Here is a 21,915-nt window from a genome sequence, read left to right on the forward strand (position 1 = left end):
TGTATCATTATTTTTATATTTCAGGTTGAATCATCTCAAATCTGCACTGAAATACTGCCTCAGTATCTCAATATCTAACCTCAATATGCTCTGTGTCTGCAACAGGCTTTATTCTTCACCTTGTTTCTGCATCGCTCCGTGTGAATGACACCTCTATAAGATGACTTGTGAATGATACACAGTGGAAAACTCACTGGCCTGAGAAACGCCACAGCAGAAAATATTTAACCTTCGTCCAGGTCTAATCATCACACGGCTGCAGGGCTAAAAACAACACTACCTCCCTCCCCTCCTCAACAATAAGAAACGGCTTAGCAGATCGGAGCGGCGAGGAATTTCCAATACTTCTGAGCGGCGGGAGCAGGAGTCCAGATTAGAGGACGGGTGAAAGAGAGTGAGAAGGAGGCGTGGGAGGAGAGGAGAGGAGGATGGCGACGGATGACAGGAAATGAAGAAGAAGAAAAACTTTGGTTATCACGTCTGATGACAGAAAAACAGAAGCAAGCTACAGAAGATAGGAGTAAATTATGTTTTGAGGTCAACTCTGTGCAATGTTTATTGCTATGCAATGTCTTCCTAGTAAAACAATGGAAATAAAACTTCAAATAACACCATCTTTATAAATAGAGCTATTTCACGTCTCTCTCAGCATCACACAAAATGCCCACGGCCCCATGTACAGAGTATTTACAGTAATATAACACAAACAGCAATCAGAGAACTGAACACAGTGTTTCTGGGTAAATTCACCCGATCGAAGCTGCGTCTTACAGCTGGAAGCCCGTTTCACAGAACCACACCTTCAGGTGCACGTCCAGAACGAAACCAAACGAAAACAAAAAAACTATAAATACACTGCTTACAATAAATACAACATTACTAAGCAGAACAATTTGTTTTCACATTTCCCAGTACACAAACTGGTAGTCACACAGCCAACCAGTGGCTTCACTGGAAACCAGTATAAGACCAATTGCTACATGAGACCTCTATGAACCAGCAGGCAGGTCTAAATTTTCTTCAAATAGAGGGTAAGGCTATGTCGACTGTGTTTGCATTTAATGAGCAGGTTTTGTCCCGCTGAGTAAAATCTATGGTTTTCACCGAGTGACGATCTTGTCCAGGCCCCAGGTTTGTTCTGTGGTCATTTCATGAAACACAAATTAATTTAACAACATGCAACATGTGGGCACAAAAACTCAAAGTATTCATATTAGTTTGACACTGACGAGGCCTCCAGTTAAGAAAATAAACATTTACGCCCTCAACAGTTGATTTTTGGGCTTCAGAGGTGAATATACTCAATCCATCGTTTAATAAATCAGATTACCACACAGTGAACCTGGGGCTGATCATCTCACTCCAGAAATCATCTCACAAAAGGAGAAATGCTTTGGAATAATCACTTTTTCAGACTTATGCTACGTAACTCACAAGTTTAAAGTGTTTTCAAATCAGTGCTAGCTTATACAACAGTTTGTCATCTGTATCTTCTCCAATAAATATCTTCCATTATATCATCAACAAAATAATTCATCTTTACAGTCACTTAAATTGTTTTTCAGTGTCACTGCATACATAGGAAAACAAAAAAATAGGTAGATTACATGCTAGCAGCTTTAACGTCTCAGCTCAGGCCGTCACCCCGTCACGACAGAGGAGTGAGGAGTGAGCTGCTTCAGTCGTCTTAATCTCTTTATCAGTCCACTGGAACACAACCAAGCGTCCTCCGACTGCTCTGAACAGGTACAGTATCATTTACACACACATTAAAATGTACTTCACATTGTGTACGTGAATTAATCCCTGGTTTGGAATGTCAAACGGACACACACACACACATCGCATGTGGAAAAATGCCGTCCAGTCCAGCTGCAGAAAACAACACACAAAGGTTAACATCACTGCTGTGAATCAGTGTGAAGACATGTTGTGGAATGTCTGTTGTCCATTAAATCTCAGCCAGTTATTGTGCTGTTAAGTGCTCCCGAGATGTTAACCTGATATTCAAGTGTCAATCCTTAACCCTGGGCTCACTGTTAGCTCAAAGGTTAATAAATAAAAGTTTGAAACACAGGTTAAAAGAAAACGTTTGACAGTTTGGGAAATGTGCTTTGTAAGCTGAGCTCTGGAAACAACTTGTCATTCTCACACGAGATATAATGCAGTTATTAGTGAGCTTTAGAGGTGTTAGCTGTTTTCCCTGCCTCCATGCTAAAGCTAAGCTAAGCTAGGCTAACTGCCTCCTGGATTCAAGAGTGGCATCATTTCTCTCTCAGCAAAAAAAACGCGTTTCCCAAAATGTCTAATTATTCCTTTAAGCTAAACCGAGGCTTTCTGTAGCCTCGAGTTTATGTTAGTCACAGGTTAAGAAAATATAACCGTGAGAAGTCGTTTTGTTATGTTGTCGTAGTCGGTCATGAACGAAAGGTATCAATGATAAAATTAGACGTAGAAAGAAGAAACAGTAACAGTAGAACAGTTTGGACTGAGCTACAATTGAGAACATTCATCCAAGTATTTTTCTTTTTCTAGGCAGTTGGGGATATTAGCGACATCAGGGCAGCTTAAAAAAAGTACAAATTTTTCATGTTTCACCGTTTTCCACCAGAATTCACTGTTTATGAACCAGAATTTTATCCCTGGCCACGTGGAGAGGAAATTTAGTTTAACACTTCAGGGAATACATTTACTCACTTCCTTATCTCTCAGATTCAAGGTGAGAAGACTCATGTCTGTGCTGTAGATATGAAGCTACAGTCAGAAAATTATTAGCTTAGTTTAGCTTAGCTTAGCATAGCATAAAGACAGGAGTAAACATCTCACTTATTGATAAATTATATCCTGTTAGTTTACTCTGTTTATAAACTGAGCTGGATGATAAAACAATAAAGATAATTATCGCAATATAATTAAATATCACAATATTTTATTATATTGCGATAATAATTGTTAGCGAAAAATTAAGAGATTATTTTCTTCAATAGAAATATGATCAATAAATGTTCAATGAATGTTGACATTTATCATGATAATTATCGCTTTCGACTAATAGGAACATTTTTATCATGATGACATGTCAAACAGTGAGTTCTACCTTTGGATAGAACCAGGCTAGCTGTTTCCTACTGTTTCCAGTCTTTATGCTAAGCTAACGAACCGCTGGCTCCAGCTTACAGACATGCGAGTGGTATCAATACTCTCATCTAACCCTCAACAAGAAAGTGAATATGTGTATTTCCAAAAATGTCAAACTATTCCTGTAAAATAACTGCTCCGTTGTACAAAAATAGAAAACAAAACTCAACCAAAAACTATGAAAAATTGAAATAACTAAGGGGAGTCTGACAGTAAAATCCTGGCTACAGTCCAGAGCCTCAGACAAAGAGCTTGGTCTGGTTTTTGTTACAGTTTGTTGTCAGACTCTCGACTTGTGCAGAGAATATGTAGAAATGCCCTCATTAAACTTGCAGCAGCAGATGGCGTTGAGTTGAAAAAGCCAGCCAACTGTGCTGTGAACACACTCGCTACTGAAAACTGTGGTTGTTTAAACTACTTGTTGCTCTGGGTTATTTGGTCTTCGAGTCACTTGTCCTCTCTTGTCAACCCTTAGCTTAGACGCTCAGTCGGACCGAGCCCTGTTTATTCACAGTGAGGAATATTTAATGGAAATAATAATAAAGAGTGTCTGTGCAGTTATTTAGTGTCATCTGATGTTTGCAGCTTGTTTTCAAGAACCAAAGAAAACAACAAAAATAAATTAAATCTCTAAAATATAAAACAACAAACTGAATGTCAAGTACATATAAATTAATAAAATAAAAACCTTAATTTCATATCACACTCTTGGAAATTAAATAATAATTTAAAACATATTGCCTTGGTCAGGAGGTAGGCCACACAGACACCCACCTTCACAGCACTAGTAACAGTGAATTAAAGGATCATACCAGTGTTTTTACACGTTTTAGCCTCTTAAATACAAATCATGTGTCGTTTATTTTAATACCAACTACTTCCCACAACATGCTGCATCATTTTTTAATTTTGTTTTTCCTGTGGGGATAAAAAACTCTTGAAAATCATAGAGTCTGATGTGGAATAATTATAGACTTTGAATTTAGAGTTAACAATTATCAGTTAATGAACTGATGAATTTAAAAAGCTATTATTACTTGAATAAATTCCCATTTAAATAATGTGTTATTAAATTAAAAGTTAAAAATGTAGCATAATAAAAGCAATAAAAAAACTTGATTTTACATTTAATTCTTAAATGTAAAATCAAAACTAATTTTAAAAGATTCTTAAATTCAAAACTGTATTTTTGTTTTTTCCATTTACTTTTTAGTCTTCCACTCAAATTACATCTCACTTTTCATTTGTGTTTTCATTCATTTAACGACATTTAAACCCTAAAAAACTTTTAAAATGAACCCCAATCCTGCAGCAGGGGGCGCTGCAGCTGTTGATTGAATTATTACGTTTAAATTAACAGAGATTGAGAGACAGGATTTGTATTAACGGGGCGAAAACAGGCAACGTCACTGGTATGACTGTTTAACACAGACATCTGCCTCAGTTCAGTCAACTATAACAAAACCTACCAGAAAGAAGAAAACACACACACTGAGAATAAAACCTAAAAGCTTTTTGGAAGTTTCACTCTTTGGAATAAAGTAAAATGAAACTAAAAAAAAAGAGCTTGTCTGAACAGTAACCTGTGGAGGGTCGGGGGATGCAGCACTGATCTGGACTCGCCAGGTGGGAATGTTTCTGTTAATGTCTCACTGGTGATGAATTAAAGGGTCAGTTCACACAAATTACAAAAAAAGGAAACTTTGCCCTGAACATAAGGCTGCAACTGATGATTATTTTCTCGATTAATCGTCAGAAAATAAAGAAAAATGTCCGGAATATTTACCTACAGCCTAACCATACCCCTAACCCCAAAGATATTCAGGTTATGTTAATGTTAAGATGAAGAAAAGCATCAAATTCTCTCATTCGAGAAGCAGGAAACTTAAATATTTGTGTTGTTTTGCAGATTGTTGGGTATTTTGTGTGAACTGATCCTTTAAAAACAAACAAACAAACACGCACACACACCTCCGCCTATATTTCGTACCATACTCACTAGTGTTCCCTGTTCGTCCTCTTTAACCTCTAATCTCAATCTGTTTCAGTGTTGGGGGGGGGGGCATGCAGGGGGGGTAAAAGAGGGTCTCTGTTTATAAAATACACAGGATGAGCTGATCTTCAGTTTCCCTCCGACGTTTACAGAAAAAGTTCAGGAGACAACGAGCAAACAGGAACAGGAAGTGGTGCCAGGTGTGTGTGATGTGCACAGGTAGTTTAGTTGGGGGGGGGGTTAGATGGTGCTTTCAGTGTGTGCGTGACTGATGGTGTGAACGTGAGGGTGGGGGTGCGCCTGGCTGTGGCTGGGCCTGCGGGGGCCCACACAGTTCTGCTGCTCACTGAGCAGAGTGGTGGTCTCTCCCGGCCCGTTCTCGGGGCCGGCAGAGGACGGGGACTGCTGGGACTTGGAGGACAGAGTTGGGTGGGGGTTAAAGGTGCACGGCACCGTACTCATGGAGGACGGAGGGGGCTGGGGGAGGGAGGCGTGGTTGCTCGGAGCGGCCTGGGGTAGAGACTGGCTCGGCCGGCGGCTGGCGGAGGAGGAGGTGGAGGTGGACGGGGGCAGAGCGGCGCGGCTGCTCGGCGGCGTCGGCTGAGTGTTTGACGGCAGGCGCTTCACAGGAGGCGTGGCCAGCGGCAGTGGAGTGCGCGTCCCCGGCGGCGTTATGGGGGGTAAAGAGGCGGACATGTCCAGACGGGTGTGGCTGCCCTCTGGAGACTGCGGCGTGCTGTCCAGCCTGGACGCCAGGAGACCGTTCTGGTACTGAGCCCGAGTGATCTGAGGGGAAGAATAAAAGATCTTTGGAATCGGAGCAGTATTGATCAACGACAGGGAATCTGATCAACGTTCACGTCAAAGTACGTCCAATAAAGTGCCACTGACAGACTCAGATTGTCTGACAACATTATGAGAGGATTCATACAGAGACGGAGCTTTTTATTAAAGAGGAAGATCCTGTTTCTTTAACCAGAAACTTCAATATATATCAATACCAGACTCCATTGAGAAAAACAGGGATTTTACCGAGCAGAACACAGGAGCTGCTGGAATACCACTGCCTCCATCTGTTAGTGTGTTTGTGTTACTGTGTGACCTTCAGTGGTGGAGGAAGTAATCAGATACTTTACTGAAGTAAAAGTACAACACAATAACACAAACAAACCAACAGTAATATTCCAGCAGCTCCTGGTTTCTGCTCGGTAAAATTCTTGTTTTTGTCAATGGAGTCTGGTACTGAGGTTTCTCATGAAACAAAAAGGATCCTACTTTTGTTCTACAGCAGAAGTAGAGAAGAAGAGTGTCCAGTGATACAGAGTTGGCTGACTGCTACCAAATTAAACTGACCTGGGATCAGTTAAAAGAGCGTTACCTTGACAAACTGCAGGTCTGTGAGAGCACGTACGCAGAAGTCTGGTATGTACTGGAAGGGGGTGCCCGGGATCTGGGTGTTGCTCCCGCCGACGGAGCCGGTCTCTGGAGCGCGCTCAGTGCAGCTCAGAGACGCCGAGCGGTTGAGGTTGCCCCCATGTGACGGAGAACGGAACTCTGGGATTGATAGAGAGGAGTGTGAATAGGGAGGGTGAGGAGGTGATTAAACACACACACACACACACACACACAGTTTAACTTTAACAGAAGCAGAGAACACACACAGAGAAAAATGATGTGAAAACAAAGATGATCGTGTCAGAAAATGGAGGGAAAATGAAATCAGCCAACTGATTGGACGGTGGCGAGAGCAGGAAGCCCGATGAACACACTGCAACACATCACACAAACACACAAACACACGTTAATGTCGGTGACAAATGAGACGAGTGTTTTCTTTATGCAGAGAATGCGACAAACATGCCATGCGACGAGGCAAAGTGCATCGTTTGAGCATTTTACGGCTTAAAACACGACTGTCTGAGCTCAGAGGAGGAACCTCTCCCATTGGCTGGTTTTAGTGATGTCATGGAGGTGACGGAAGGGAGCGGGTCCCTGTAAACCTGACTCCGGAGGGTTGTGTTAGGAGAGAGCGACGCCGGTGATGATCGGAGAACGTCAGTTCAGAGGAGATCGAGTGGAAGGTTCAGGAGAACGTCTGTGCTTAAAGGAATCGTTCAACATTTTGGGAATTATTCTTATTTACTTTCCTGCTCTGAGTTAGACGAGAAGATTGAAGCTTCCTTCATGTCTGCAGCTAATTAGCCTAGCTTAGCATAAAGTTTGACCCCAACCAATCATCGCTAACGTCCTTGCTTGTTGTCAGGAAGCCGTCAGGAACTGTAAGTGACGTGCAACACCAGCAGGTGGCGATAAAACCCTGAAGCCACGTCTACATTTATTTTACATTCGGGCCCGGATTGTCGGGCTGGGTTTACAAAATCTGAACTGGAACTTAGAGGTGGCTGAAGGTGTAATTTGCCACTTTCAGACAGAACCAGGCTAACTGTTTCCCTTTATTTCCACTCTTTGTGCTAAGCTAAGCTAACTGTAGCTTCCTGTTTAGCACACAGACATGACAGTGGTTTCATTCTTCTCCTCGAACTCTGAGAAAGAACGAACAAAAGAAAATAAGCATATTTCTCAAAATGACAAACTATTCCTTCAACCAAAGATCTCCGGTCAGATCATCCCGCTCCTCCTGTTGATGTAACGTCACAGGAGTCGTGAATAAAATCTGACCGTAGATCAGTGGTTAAAGGGGAGGAGGTGGTGACAGGGTTAGAAATTAAAGAGGGCGTCGCTTCAAGAGCCCCATCCAGCAAGACTGTCCGACTCTGCTCAGGGGGTAATGACGTGAGTCTGAGAGGTGACACCTGAAGACGACCGAGGACGACTCAGTGACCACCCACCTGCATCCTCACCTGGACATGAGCCGAGCTCCTGCAACAACTACAGCTTCAACAACAGTCTTTGACAGTTATTCAAAGATAAATAAAAAAAAGGTAAAATAAAAAGTTCCTCTGCTGAATTTTTATTTTCCAAACTCATGTTTTCAAGGTCTAATTATTAATATTTTAGGTCATTAATCAAACAACAGTTTTGCAGCTTCCAGATTCTCAGTGATGAGTTTTTACTCTGTTTCATATAATTTAATATCTTTAGCTTTAAACTGTTTGGTTAGACAATCCAGTTGTTGTTGTGCCACTTATTTTTTCAATAAATTCTAATTTACACTATAAAATGTCAGAAAATACTAAAAATCTTTTTCCCTTGTTTGTTTAAGCAACAAGTTTTAACGTTTCAATTTCTCTGCTATAATGACAGGATGAGATGAAAACAACAACTTATTTTTAGAAACAAGAAAATGACTTATATTCTGCTTTTTCAGTTTATATTTACACAAAAACACCAAGAAATCCAATTTGCAGTGATATAAAACAGAGAAAAGCAGCAAATCCTGCGATCTGAGAGGTTGGAAACGACAAATGTTTGTGCTATTTCACTGTGTTTTGTACGAAACAACAGAATAATTGTGATTTTTGACAGCGTCTAAGTATTTTTTGGTGCCGACCAAAATATCAAAAACTGTCAAGAGGGTTGGAATCGTTTGTACTCTCTCTGACTGGAAAATGTCTAAATTAAATCTCAGCTGCTTGTACTGAGACGATATTTAACATCTGAGAAATTTGTCTTCTTCTGTTAAATGTAGAAAACGTTTGAGGTTAAAGGCGTCTTGTCGTCTTCCTGCGTTCACTACGAGCCTGTACTTGCTGGATCAGGGCTCTGAAGGTGATGGAGAGAAAGGAAAAATGGTGAGATCGGATCAAAAGAAGGAACCCTCCCCTCCCTCCCCCTCCCTCCCTCCTCTGGCCCATGCGAGTGTTTACCTGGGAAACGAGAGAACAGAGAAAACCTCTTAAGAGAGAGGCGTCGTGGAGGGGGGGACGCCACTGACGGGGAGATAGGAGGGGTGACGGCTGAGAGAGAGGAGGGGGAGGAAGGGGCAGAGAGAGAGAGATGAGCTGGTTTATTTATCTCTCTTTACATTCCTGAAGCTGTTTTCTTTTTGTTTCACAGCAGCTGATTCCTCATCTGCTGATTCCTTGAAATAAATGCAGGTTTTTCTATTTTCCTGGCCTTTGAAAACACCTTATCTGAGGAGCCAGACAAGTGATACTGAAGATGTTATAAACCCATTCTTATCATCATTAATCATTATTTTCTGTTCAAATAAAACCTGTTATTGATTTAGTGCTGATATCTGAGGTCTGTACCATCAATGGACATGAAGATATTAAGAAAGTTTGTCTTTCTAGGAAACTTAAGCGGATGTTGACGTCTGTTTATACTCCTAGCCTTTCCTGAAAAGTTTGAATATAATGAGCATGTATTTTAACATTTCCCACAAAATTCTAATGAAATAATTCAGGTTTTTCTTCAAATTAAAAGTTAAATATTTGCTAGTTTTTAGGGAAAAGTTTCCAGGAGATTAGCTGGAAAATATGAGGCCCATAAAATAAAGTGTTACCCATTTTTCTAAGAGAGAAAGTTGAGTTTAAAAACCCACACCGGGGGTTCAGGATGAGAAATGGTCGAGTGTTTGACATAAACATTTACACGCTGCATTTACACATCGACACTGCACACACACAAACACTGAGCTGCATAATGTGCACATGAAGCAGAGACGGCAGCTTAATCCAGGACAGAGAGGAAGAACAGAGACAGGTCAAACAGGAGAGAAGAAGAAGAAGAAGAAGAGGAACATTTTATCTGCAGTTACAGATCTGAGCCACCAGGTGTCATCAGTGAGTCAGAGCAACTTCAGCACCAACCGAACAACATGAGGCCTGAGCTCTGACACCACCGAGCTCCTCAGGTAGGTTTACATCATCCAGCACCTGTCACTCTCACACACACACACACACACACACCCTCCACTTCCTCCTTTACAGTAAAAACCTGCATCATTCAGCGTTAACTTTGCATAATCAGTGGTTGACAGGGAAACCAGCCTCTTATGTAAGCGTGTGTGTTCTGTGTGTGTGTGTTTGAACCTATAGCTCAGCTGACAACTTCAATTTAAAGCTCAAATCTGCCGTCACAGCTCCACAGCTGCTGCCTCCCTGCCGGCTGAACACATCAGATTTTAGCTAACGTGTCGATTTTCAACGATTCTTTAAACTCTTTCCTCTTTGCTTTCTCTATCTTTTATTATCCTGCACCTGCTGAGAAAAGCTGGAGGCTCATTCTGACTTGACCTTCAGTTTATTTTGGTTGAAAACATTTTGAATCAGTCAAATTAATAAATAATATCCTTCAGTCCTGGTGCAGCAGGAACACGATCAATAGTCCAACAACAAGAACTAAATCCATAAAAAGCTCCATTACGAGCTTTTAAATCTGAAGGTAAAAATATCTCAGAGAAACTGAGACTCCTGTCGTTTTAGACGAGCGAGGACAAACTTCATCATCACTCCGTCGCTGTTTGGACCGAGCTTATTGACGTTTCCATTCTTCTCTTCCTAACTTTACTCCAACTGGAGCTGGTTCAACGTAGAAACCTTCAGTTTGTCTCTTCACAAACGTCGCTCCTGTTTTTTCGTTAGACGTTAGAGGTTCTTGTGTTGGTGTCGACACACAACTGCAGAGTGTTTCCTCAAAAACACCACACCACAAAACAGAGGCTGCACAGTGGTAAACTGTTTCCTGCCTGTTCAACCCTTTCAAAATAAAATACCGCTCATTTGCTAATTTGTTGGGAAGAAAAAGAGATTGTTGCAGTGTTTTTTGTTCTTTCTGTTTATCTGACAGACCTATATTTATCCTGTGTGTGTGTGTGTGTGTGTGTGTGTATTGTCTTACCCAGTGATGGTGTACTCAGAGCCATGACTCCATAATAGGAGAACGGGCCGGTTTCAAACTTCATGTTTTCGTTTCCGGCCTCAACCTCCACTCGCCCCTGAAACAAACAAACAAACACACACACACACACACACACACACACACACACACAGTGGTGTGTGTTGTGAGTCCGTCAGGAAGCTCTGCTGAGTCGTCTCCTGTGGCAGGTAACAGAAACACTTTGACCTCCTATAAATATTACATCTGCCACAGGTGCACCAGTGTCTTTTTACCTCGAAGACACACACAAATACACACACACACACACACACACACACCTGTACAGACACACACACACACACACCTGTACAGACACACACAGCGTCCAGTATCCATGTACGACCGTGAGATCTCCTCAACCCAAGAAGTTACCCCTAGAAGTGTTATGAACACACACACACACACACACACACACACACACACACACACACACACACAGGTGGAACAGGAGCAGCGGTGCTCAGGTTGCGTGCCGAGTGTCTGCAGTCACTTTATCTCACACCTCAGGTGTCGACAACAAAGCCTCAAACACACAGTTTCAAACACGACGACACGACGGCCTCGACACACAAACATTTACACACACACCGTTAAAATGAAGTGGAACACACACTCAGCCAAAACAAACTGTGTGTGTGTGTGACAGATACACCAACACACTCACTGAGAGAGGAGTAAACCTTCTTAACCAAAGTCACTTTCTGGTTCACTGCAGAGTTTATTTTTAATTATTATCCGATATATGGTGGATCTATATCCCATCATGCATTGTGTTTGTGCTGAGAGAGTGTAAAAGAAACCAGGAGAGACACTCCGCCATCACCGAGCTACGACCAAGACGCCATCTTAGTTTTATCAGCTGTACCATAAACTGGTCTCAGGTCTGTCTACAAATCAGTTAAGGATGAGAATGACTTTAATTCATTAGGGAGTGATCATTTATTGATCATCTGAGAACCAGCTGGAGAACATCTGGACCAAACCTCATCAATAAACTGATCATTAACGTGGGTTTGTTCCTTTGTTTGATCTGAGGAAACTTAGAATCATTTTATTCTTTAGTGGTTTTATTCTGGTTTTTTAGTGATGCCTGTTTGATCCCTGATGTCGACGACTTGTGATCAATATTTTGGATATTTTATGATTATTTTCATGTGTATCAGCATCATGTTGTTAATTGTGCTCGTAAATAAGATTCTGTGGGTTAAATTTCAGAGACGATGCTTTTCTTTGCCTCTGTGTTTGAAATGTGTTTTAGAGACGAAGCTGTCTCACCTCTGAACCAGGTAAACACACGTGTGTGTGTGAGTGTGTGTGAGTGTGTGTGGTGAATCTCTGCCTCTTTGTTCTGCTCCTCTCTCTCTCTTCCTGGTGCAGAGGAGGGATTTACTGACTGACAGTGAATCCCTCTTCCTCCTCTCTTCCCTCCATCTCTTAAACACTCGTCCTCTAACTCCTCTCTGCTCTTTCTTTCACTCTCCATATGCTCGGCTGCGTCTCCTCATCTGCTTTTCTCCTCTTCCATCCTCCTTAACCCCTCAATCCCCCTCTCCCTTCCCCCCTCTCTCCCCTCCTCCTTCCTCTCCCCCCTCAGTTTGTCTCCGTCTTACATAAGAGGATCTATTAGTGAAGGTCGAGCAGAGTGAGGAGCCCCCCCCCCCCCCCCCCCCCCCCGACACACCCACCACCATCAGAGCCAAACTGAGACGACCACAACTATTTATACTCCTGGATCAGTGCTTTAACATGAGAGCGGAGGTTTCTGAGCTGCAGATTTGATTTATGCCTCAGCTCCTCTCTCTGCTCAACGTTCACATCCTTTACTTAAATAAACGAGTGCAGTTCAAATGTTAACGTTAATCCAGCTTTCTTCAGAGCATCAAATAAAACGTACCCATCATCAAACAGGCTGCTGAACTACAACAAATCCAGCTGTGCTGCACAACAGCACACGACAGCAACTCCAGTCAAACACAGATTCTTTCAGGAACCAAACCGGCTCCAGGATCATCGAGGTCGCTCTGCGTTTAGCGACGAACTCCTCCTCAGCTTCAACTCTGCCTCTGCGCCTGAAGCTTTTCCAAAGCTTTTCCAGTGTTTTTAAGACAAACTCTTAAACACCTTAAGTCAGGCGTGTCTTAAAAGGTCACCTGCATGTGTGCTAATACTCCAGACTGACGCAGTGACCTGGAATAAACCTTTTTATCCAATCTGACTTCATTACGACCCTTCAACAGGTTTAAAACACACTGTTCTGCTTTAAGGTCAAAACGTTAATATGGATGTTTGAATAAAGGAAACAAACAGTGACGATCAGATCAATAACTGATAACACCGACATCAACTGCAGTATTACTCTTACAGGTCACACAGTTCGTTCACTCACTCTGTTAGAGTCTTTAATTCTGTTATTTTATTATATTTGTCTCAGTTTTTTCACTGTTTTTGGAGCTGCAGCACAAGAACTTCTTTCTGGATTAATAAAGTTCTTTAGTTTTTTATTTTATTTTATCTTACCAAGTGGACCAATCAGAGTCGTGTCGCTGCGACCTGTGGTCAGATTTCTAGGCGGGTGCACGTCAAACTACAGCATCGATTCTACCCTGAAGTAGAAAAACCTGAAGTCTGATCGATCAACATGTCTACAGCGTGTGTGTGTGTGTGTGTGTGTTTACCTGCAGGATGAGGATGAAGTAGTCGACAGGTTTCCCCCTCTGGTAGAGGAAGTGCTGCGGCGAGCGCTTGTCGTTTTCGTTGAACTTTATTTCCTGGATGACGTCCGGGTGTCGGAGGATCCTCAGTAAGACTTTCTCTGTGATCTGGAACGGGCTGAACAGGCTCACCTCTGGAGGGGGAGGGGGGGGAGGAGAGGGTGAGGGTATTTTGGGGGTTCAAGTCAAGTTCTGCATTCAGTTTTTTGGTTCATTTAATTAGACTTAATGTTGTAGTAAATGTATATTCTGAATTTCCAAAACAAAAATACACATCAGATTATTTAGGCCTTTCAGGAAACTGACACTGAGGTCAGTGTGTATCAGTCCCACAGTGACTCTGCTGTTAATCCACCAGAGCCTGTGACCGAACAGAAACTCGTCTGTAGTGAGATTAGCCTCCTCCTCCTCCTCCTCCTCCTCCTCCTCCTCCTCCTCCTCGGAGCTCACCTGTGGCCAGGAAACGATGAGCTGCCAACATGAGCTGAGGAGAGATCTTCACTTTACTGTCGCTGTCGTGTTTGAAGGCTGAGAAGTCTCGTTTGTTTTTGTTGGGATCCACTTTTTTCCTGTTTCTGTTATCAGCTACAGAGAGAGAGAGAGAGAGAGAGAGAGAGAGAGAGAGAGAGAGACCTTCAGATGGAGCCAGGCTAACAGTTTCCTCCTGTTTCCAGTCTTTATGCTAAGCTACGCTAACTAGCTATCAGTTTTCCTCATCTAAATCTCAGGAGGAAAACAAGTGATACAGCTGAAGGGAAGCGATTCATTGATTAAAGTAAATTAACTGCAGCTCTAGTTTATAACAGTGTATATTACCCATGATCCCCGGCTTCAGGAGCAGGAAGTGCTGTTGCTGTAACAAACACACCAAACTCTGTTTTTAACTCTTTATCTCTCTTTCTGAACACTGGTGTTTAATTAATTAATGTCTAATTAAACATGTTTCACACAGTTTTAGATTCAGTGTTCAGTGATTATCTCCATCATCCATCACAGATAAATGTCCACAAATCCACTTACATTTCGTATAAAAAAGACAGTTCAGAACTTGCCTGAGAATTATCACGTTTTTAGGTTTTCTTCAGCGTCATGTGAATCCAGTGACGTTCGTCTGTACACGCACAGATGTGCTGCAAACATGAACTGCTAACAGCGAATTCGGCGTCATTTTAATGGTGTTTTTACCATCGAGTGTGTGTTTATGTTTTGAGTGTGTATCTGTGCCGTGGCCGGCTAACCAGCGAGCGCTGACTCACTGTAAAGGTCCGATTCATCCAGGATCTCCGACTTAATGATCTCCTCGATGACGTCCTCCAACGTGACCAATCCCAGCACCTCGTAGAACGGATCTCCCTCGCCCTCATTGTTCACTTTCTGGACGATGGCCAGGTGGGATTTACCTGATGAGGAGGAAAGAGAGAGATCAGGTGAAGGTTACAGGCAGCTCTGAGTCCACAGCTGAAAACACAGATCAGCATTTTGTGATTTAGGGCAGCATCAGACAGGAGGGGAGGGCTGGGAAGTTTGTGAATTTCACTGCAGCTGCTGCCTGTTAAACTTCAGCAGCTGGACTTCAAACAGACCCTGCGAGATGAAAACATCCTCTCCTGTCTGTTCGATCTGTCAGTGGATTTATCCCGGCTGCTGGGGAGGACAGACTGATGCCTTAATATAGCCCAGACTGGACTAAGAGCTTTGGAGAGAAAAAGAGAGGGAGGAACTGCCAAAACCAGATAAAGAGGAGGGAGAGGAAAAAGGAGAAACAACATTAATCCACTCCTGGCTCCGCTCTCCTAGAGCTCTCCTCATTAAAACAAAACAACAACAACCGTTTTGTTTGCTTATTCTCAGGCTCAGTGTGACGATGTATACGACTGACACGGGTCTGAAAACACAGCGTGAACCTGATGCTGATGAGCTGCCAATGAGAGCTGAGCAAAGAAACGTTATCAGGTCGACGGGAGCGAAGCCGCCGGGACAGAAACCTGTCACAGTTACTGAGCTTCACGCTCCAGCCGCGGCTATTTTAGGCCTGACGCTGGAGTCCAGAGTCCAGAGTCACCAGAAGACCAGAGACAAGCACTGAGCAAAAACAAGCTCATGCATCAAATCCCTGTTTTACTACACAAATAAAGGTAATGAAGGATGACATTAGCCGGAGTTTCTGCAGATTCACTACGTCACATTCAAGCCTTTTTAAGACCTTTATAAAACCAATTTAAATGTAATATCAGGTTCAAGGTCACACTGGTAAAACCCACAGCTACTTGTCAAATACATGAATTAAATAAAAGTTGTGTCACAGCTGGACAGTGTACAGCAGTAAATCCTGCTATAATTCAAGAAATAACGGGACCTGCAGCAAAATCCAGTGTCACAACAGTCCTGGTTTTTTAGTTGAGAGGTGGAGGTCGTCTGCTGACAGCTGCAGTCACACAGAGCACAGTGTTATATAACTAACATTAGACAGTACCACGTTTGTTCCTTTAAAGGTTTAAACACCTTCTTTCTGAGGCTTTTTGGAGGAAACTGAAGCTTTTCCAGACGAAGCCAAACGATGAGTCATAAACGTTTTGTTCTTTTCCGGCCCAGAGGACAGACAGCTTCTTATGCTGCACAGACAACAGGCAACGCTTTTTCCAAACCAAGCTCCATTTCAAGAGTCAAATCACTGCACAGTTTTCACAGCATTTAAAATCAGACTCCTTCTCAGAGTCGAATCTGAACAGAGTCAGGATGGTTTTTGGATTCAGAGCAAACTTCAGTGTCCAGAAATCTCAGAACAAAAGAGGCTCTTGACAGCTTCAGAACCTGCCTGAGAAACATCCTGTTTGTAACTTTCCCTCAGTCTCACAGTAATTCACTGATAGTTGTCTGTACGTCCTTTGCTGCACTGCAAACAGGAAGTGCTAAGAGACAATTCGGCTACTTTTAATGGGGACGATTATAAATATAGGACAAGAAAACGAGGCTGAAGATGACTCATCGTGTCAGTGGCCGTTGGCTTCGACGCTGAGCTGTGGCTGTACGTGATCACGCCGACGGGCCTGGTCCTGTGCTCGGCTGAACCGAGGGTGACTCACAACGCAGCACAGACCCGGATCTGCTCCGGGTCCTGCCTCTCGGTCCCCGTCCCTCCTGCCCACGCTCCACAGGAAGGTCAGGGGTTCAGGGTCAGCGACCCTGCAGATCAGTGACGAGCTGCAGGGCTTCTCAGCCACAAACACAGACTTCAACCTTTAAGCTGAAGGACACTTCTCCTGAAGACCCCAACAGCTGATCAACAGAGGGGTTAATCAGCAGCTATTTTAATTATCAATAAATCATTTGTCAAGAAAAGATGTTAAACGTTCACTGATCCAGCTTCTAAAATGTGAGTTTGACGCTTTTCTTTGTCGTATGTGACAGAAAACTGATGGGATAATAAATAATAATTATAGTAGGAGCATTAATATCAGCTCCTCAGTCTGCTGATAGTAAACACTGACGTTTTTGATGATGTGACAAAACACAACAATTCTCAGCCATAGAACTAATCCAGAAAATAACAGAGTAATTCATAAAACAATAACAGACGGCATGACTTTAGAAAACTGACTTGCCGCTGACGTCTCACTCCAGCACCATTATCACCACAATAAGCCTTGCTTCATGATCTCTCAGTGTGGATATCAGCGCTGAGATTTCCGGCGTTAATCCCGTGCGCCTGAACGCGCTGATTTTCATCCCATCAAACATCACACAGCAGCTGATTTCACTGATTAGTTCCTGCTCGGTGACTGCAGATGATCAGTGAATAAAAAGCCTGACGTCAGATTAAATCAGACACTGACTGAATAAACTGGATTCATCACCTCATGAATTTATCACCGTCTGTCTCTGACTAATCAACACAACAGCTCAGGGAATCTCTTCAAACATTCACCTGGACTCAAGGATGAACTGATTATAGAACCACCACAACTCAATCATTCTCTAACAATCATCATTCAAGTCATTTCTAAGTAGAAAACTGCTCAGATTCACTGGTGTCCAGCTTCTGAAACATGAGTGTTTTCTGGTTTTCTATCAGTGTAAACTGAATATTTCTGGGCTGGTCTGAGCTCTGACAAACAAATGTTACCTTTAAACCCAAATCAAAGTCATGTTGAACTGGAATCACGGGTCAAATTCCCTGTATGTGTTCACATGATTGACCAATAAAGTTGACTGTGACAGAAGACGATGCTTCAAATACAGACGTCGCTGCACAGACGCTACAAATTTTCAGATGTGGATGCTTCAGCCCGACTGAAGATTTATACCACAGTTCACCAGTCGGATTAAACACTTTACTGACGTCATCAAATATCTTGTTGCATCCAAAAAACCCAAAAATATTCAACTTACTCTCAAGTCAGATGAAGAAAAGCAGCAATTTTGAGCAAGTGGAACCATTAAATTTATGATAAATTTGGTTGAAAAGTGACTGGATTGTTTCTCTTTGAGATGTGTTAAAAACTAATACATAAATAAATATACGACTTGATATTAAATCCTGAGCGTGTATTATTTCTCTGTGCGTTTCAGATCAGGTGTGTTGAAGCTGAAACTGTCACCTCAGCTCATCACGACCACGTCTGAGCACCTGGATGAAATGCGTTAGGATGGGATGTCTGCTGCACTGGGCGTCACATTTGTTTTGCTGCTCGCTGCTGAGCGTGCCCAAATGTAGGCTGAGATGTTCCACTCATCAATAGAGCTGATCAGTATTAACAGACAGGGCCTGCAGGGCTGGGGGGTGGGGATGTGTTTGTGGATGCAGTGACGACTGCAGGTTTTAGTTTTAAATCAATCAGACAGCAGCTGATTTCTATAGGAAGCCCATTTCTGCCAATGTGATGAAAAAACAATCCTGTAAATCATCATAATGAGAAACTTTCCCGAAATTAGGATTTAGTATCTCAAAATAATGAGAAATATATTCAAAATAATGATTTAGCATCTAAAAATTCTGAGAAATTTTCTCAAAATAATGAGAAACTCTCTCAATATAATTAGATCATTTCTAAAAATAATGATTTAGCATTTCAAAACTAGGAGATACTTTCTCAAAATAATGACAAGCTTTCTAAAAATTATGAGACTGTCTCAAAATAATGAAATCTGAAATAATGAAAGTGATACATTCTCAAAATAGTGACTTTAGTATTTCACAATGATGAGAAATTTTCTAAAAATTGTGAGACTTTCTCAAAGTAACAAGAAACTTTCTGGAAATAATGTTAAACTTTCTCAGTATCATAAGAAAACTTCTGGAAATAATGATTTAGTGTCTCAAAAGAATGAGATATTGAGATACTAAGTCATTAGTGTCTGACCTACAGAATCTTTTTTTAATTTGGGCTCAAATGGGCTTCCGCAGAACACACCTTTCTTGAACTCCTCCAGCATGGCGTCCAGCTTCGTGTCGTGGAACACAAAGTGCACCGGGTGGTTGTAGAACTTGGTGATGGTCTTCAGGGTGGTGCAGTCGTCCGGGTCCACGAACGCCAGGTCCTTGACGTACAGGATGTCCACGATGTTGGACCTCTCGTCGTCGTACACGGGTATCCGGGTGTATCCGCTCTCCATGATCTCAGACATGGTGTTGAAGTCCAGCACAGCGTCCGCCTGGATCATGAAGCAGTTCGCCAGGGGCGTCATCACGTCCTCCACGGTCTTGGTCCTGAGCTCCAGGGCGCCCTGGATCATGTTCAGCTCCTCCTTGACCAGGTCGTTGTAGGGCTCCGTCACCTTCAGCATCTCCACCAGCTTCTCCCTGTTGTACACGGTGCCGATCTCCTGGCCCAGCAGGACGTCCAGCAGCTTGCTGACGGGGAAGGACAGCGGGAAGGTGAGGAACATGAAGAACTTGGTCACCAGGATGGTGTTGGCGCCCACGGCCAGGCCGTGGCGAGAGCACAGCGCCTGGGGGACGATCTCACCGAAGATGACAATCCCAATGGTGGAGGCGACCACCGCGCCCAGACCTGACCCGATCAGGTCGTCCAGGAGGATGGTGAGGGTGGTGTTCACCAAGACGTTCCCCAGAAGAAGCGAGCAGAGGAGATAGTTCCCTTTGCTGCGGATGGGTTCGATTTTTCTGGCGTACTTCTTCTCCTTGTCGGTGCCACAGCTCTGGACGATGCGCAGCTCCATGGGGTCCAACGCCATCAGCCCCAGGTTCAGACCGCTGAACATCCCAGAGAGCACCAGGAGGCAGGAGATGAGGATCACCTGCAGCCACATGGGCAGCAGGGACTTCTTCTCCTCCACCACCAGCATCCTGCCGTCACTGTCCCCCAGCAGCACCCACCTGCTCCCGTCCGCGCTCGGCGTGCACAGGGCATACTCCTTCTGCGGCTCGCTCTTGCGGAGCGGCTTGATGTGCACGGTGAGCACCCCGGACGTGCCTCGACTGCTGACGTTCATGAAGGTCCCGACGCTGATGTCCTTCGTGAAATCAGCACAAGTCCTGTCCGGCTCGTCCATCATGCCGCTGCCGCCCCTCGCCGCCGCCGCCACCGCCTCCTCCTCCTCCTCCTCTTCGTCTCCTCCTCCGCCGCCGCCGTCCGTGATCTCCGTGAAGCGGATCTGCGTCCAGGCGCCCGAGTGGAGCTGCACCCCGTAAAACCGGAGCTGCACGGAGCTCTCCTCGGTCACCTGGATGACACCGTCGTCATTGGTGCTGGCGGGCTTGTCGCTCCTCTCCAGCCGCATGCCGAGCACCTGGCTCCCGCTGCTGCTGCCGCCGCCGCCGCCGCTGCTCCTGCCGCCGCTGACGCCGGACCCCGCCGCCGCCGCCGCCGCTGCAGCCGCCGTCTCCGTCCGGCCGCCGACCGCGCTCCACAGGCAGATAATGACAGTGAGAATGTAACCCTGCTGCCCGCTCCATTCTGTCGCCATGTTTGTTTCACTGCTCGGCGACCTGGGAGCTTGACGTCATTTACTCATGTCCGAGCGGCTCCACCCCCAGCCTCCACCCCCCACACACACACCTCCATCACACACACACACACACACACCCGTTATCACCGCCTACCGGACAGGGACAGGTAGAGCTAATAAACAAACACACTCCACTTTCCTTCCATCCCTCAAACACACACCTCCGTTATTTTGAGGCTTTATTTCTGCAGCACACACACACACACACACACACACACACACACACACACACACTGAACATCCCCAATATATGCATTTACCCTGCGTCACCCTCCCCTCCCCCCTCCTGCCTCCCCCCTCCATGGCCGTGTTATTCTCCCTGACAGACTCGGGGCACTGCGGCAGTCAGCGGATGGAGCTGCTGCTGCTGCTGCTGCTGCTGCTGCATCCAGCGGTTTCTCATCCAACTGTATCCGGAGTCAGCTGCTGTTATGTAACGGCATCTGTGCACCACCTCCTCCTCCCCCACCCCCTCCTCATCCTGCACCATCCCCGCATCCCTCTGGCACCGAGCCCGGTCCGGGATGCTGGAGACACTCAGCATTTTCTCCAGAGAGACTCTGCAGCTGGGACCTGATCCCTCTGTTTGATAATAATAATAATTATTATTTTTAATATATATAAACTGCCTGTGTGTGTGTGTGTGTGTGTGTATGATTTTAATTAAATCAGAGCTGTGTCAAACAGGAAACACGTCACTGTAATAAAATCCTCTCATTTCCTTAATGAAGCTGATTTTTAATGTTTATTAACAGTCTTTTTTTATCATTAGCTCCTAATATTCAGGGACTAACAGTTATGTAATAAAGCCCACAGCAGGTTCCTCAGTCCTTCCTTACAGTGCCACCTACTGGTCAGACCGGTGAACTGAACATTACTGCAGCTCTCGTACTTTTACTTAATTCATCTGCTCCTGTATTTCACTGAAACTTTAATGTTGTGTTGATGCAATCAAAACAAGAGCAACTGCTGTGTGTGTGTGTGTATAAATACACTTTTATTACATGTAACATTAACATACAAACTCAATGTAACGGAAGAGTTTCCATAAATTAAAAAATAATTATTTAGTTTTGCATCAGTTTGTAAAGTGACTCGACATAATGAACGTTGATTATCAACATCCCTCATTTTAACACATTAGTCATTTTTAAAACTGGAATATTAGAGGCTAAATCAGAGTGTGAGCAACAGAATTGTACAATTATCAAAGTAGAAAGGTAACTTTGCTCCTTTTGTTGCCTCAGTGTGTGTGTGTGT

The 21,915-nt window shown here is 43.8% G+C and overlaps 1 protein-coding gene across 2 annotated transcripts; it reads right to left on the minus strand.

Moving 5' to 3' along the window:
• Window positions 1-538: 538 nt before the first annotated feature.
• On the minus strand, window positions 539-20,688 carry LOC108897694 (metal transporter CNNM4). Of its 2 annotated transcripts, none has more exons than XM_018697448.2 (7): window positions 19,098-20,688; window positions 14,943-15,086; window positions 14,137-14,271; window positions 13,651-13,820; window positions 10,937-11,033; window positions 6,510-6,685; window positions 539-5,917 (listed from the first exon to the last, which is right to left on the minus strand). In XM_018697448.2, exons 1-7 carry the CDS (start codon window positions 20,611-20,613, stop codon window positions 5,372-5,374), a joined length of 2,784 nt encoding a protein of 927 aa, XP_018552964.1. In that variant the 5' UTR covers window positions 20,614-20,688; the 3' UTR covers window positions 539-5,371. The 2 variants fall into 2 exon arrangements, with proteins under 2 accessions (XP_018552964.1, XP_050928701.1); XM_051072744.1 differs by lacking the exons at window positions 539-5,917; window positions 6,510-6,685 and adding exons at window positions 6,713-8,854; window positions 8,959-9,048.
• Between the last annotated feature and the right edge of the window lie 1,227 nt (window positions 20,689-21,915).

Source organism: Lates calcarifer, linkage group LG9 (assembly GCF_001640805.2).
Source record: "Lates calcarifer isolate ASB-BC8 linkage group LG9, TLL_Latcal_v3, whole genome shotgun sequence".
Lineage (NCBI taxonomy): Eukaryota > Metazoa > Chordata > Actinopteri > Centropomidae > Lates > Lates calcarifer.

Bases quoted from the DNA above. Each gene is read 5' to 3' on its own strand.
- LOC108897694 (XM_018697448.2), bottom strand. From the start codon at position 20,613: ATGGCGACAGAATGGAGCGGGCAGCAGGGTTACATTCTCACTGTCATT. The intron at 13,821-14,136 runs GTGAGCTCCGAG...CTCCCCCTCCAG, and splicing joins TCATCGTTTCCTGGCCACAG to AGGTGAGCCTGTTCAGCCCG. The intron at 6,686-10,936 runs GTAAGACAATAC...TATCAATCCCAG, and splicing joins TCTGAGTACACCATCACTGG to AGTTCCGTTCTCCGTCACAT.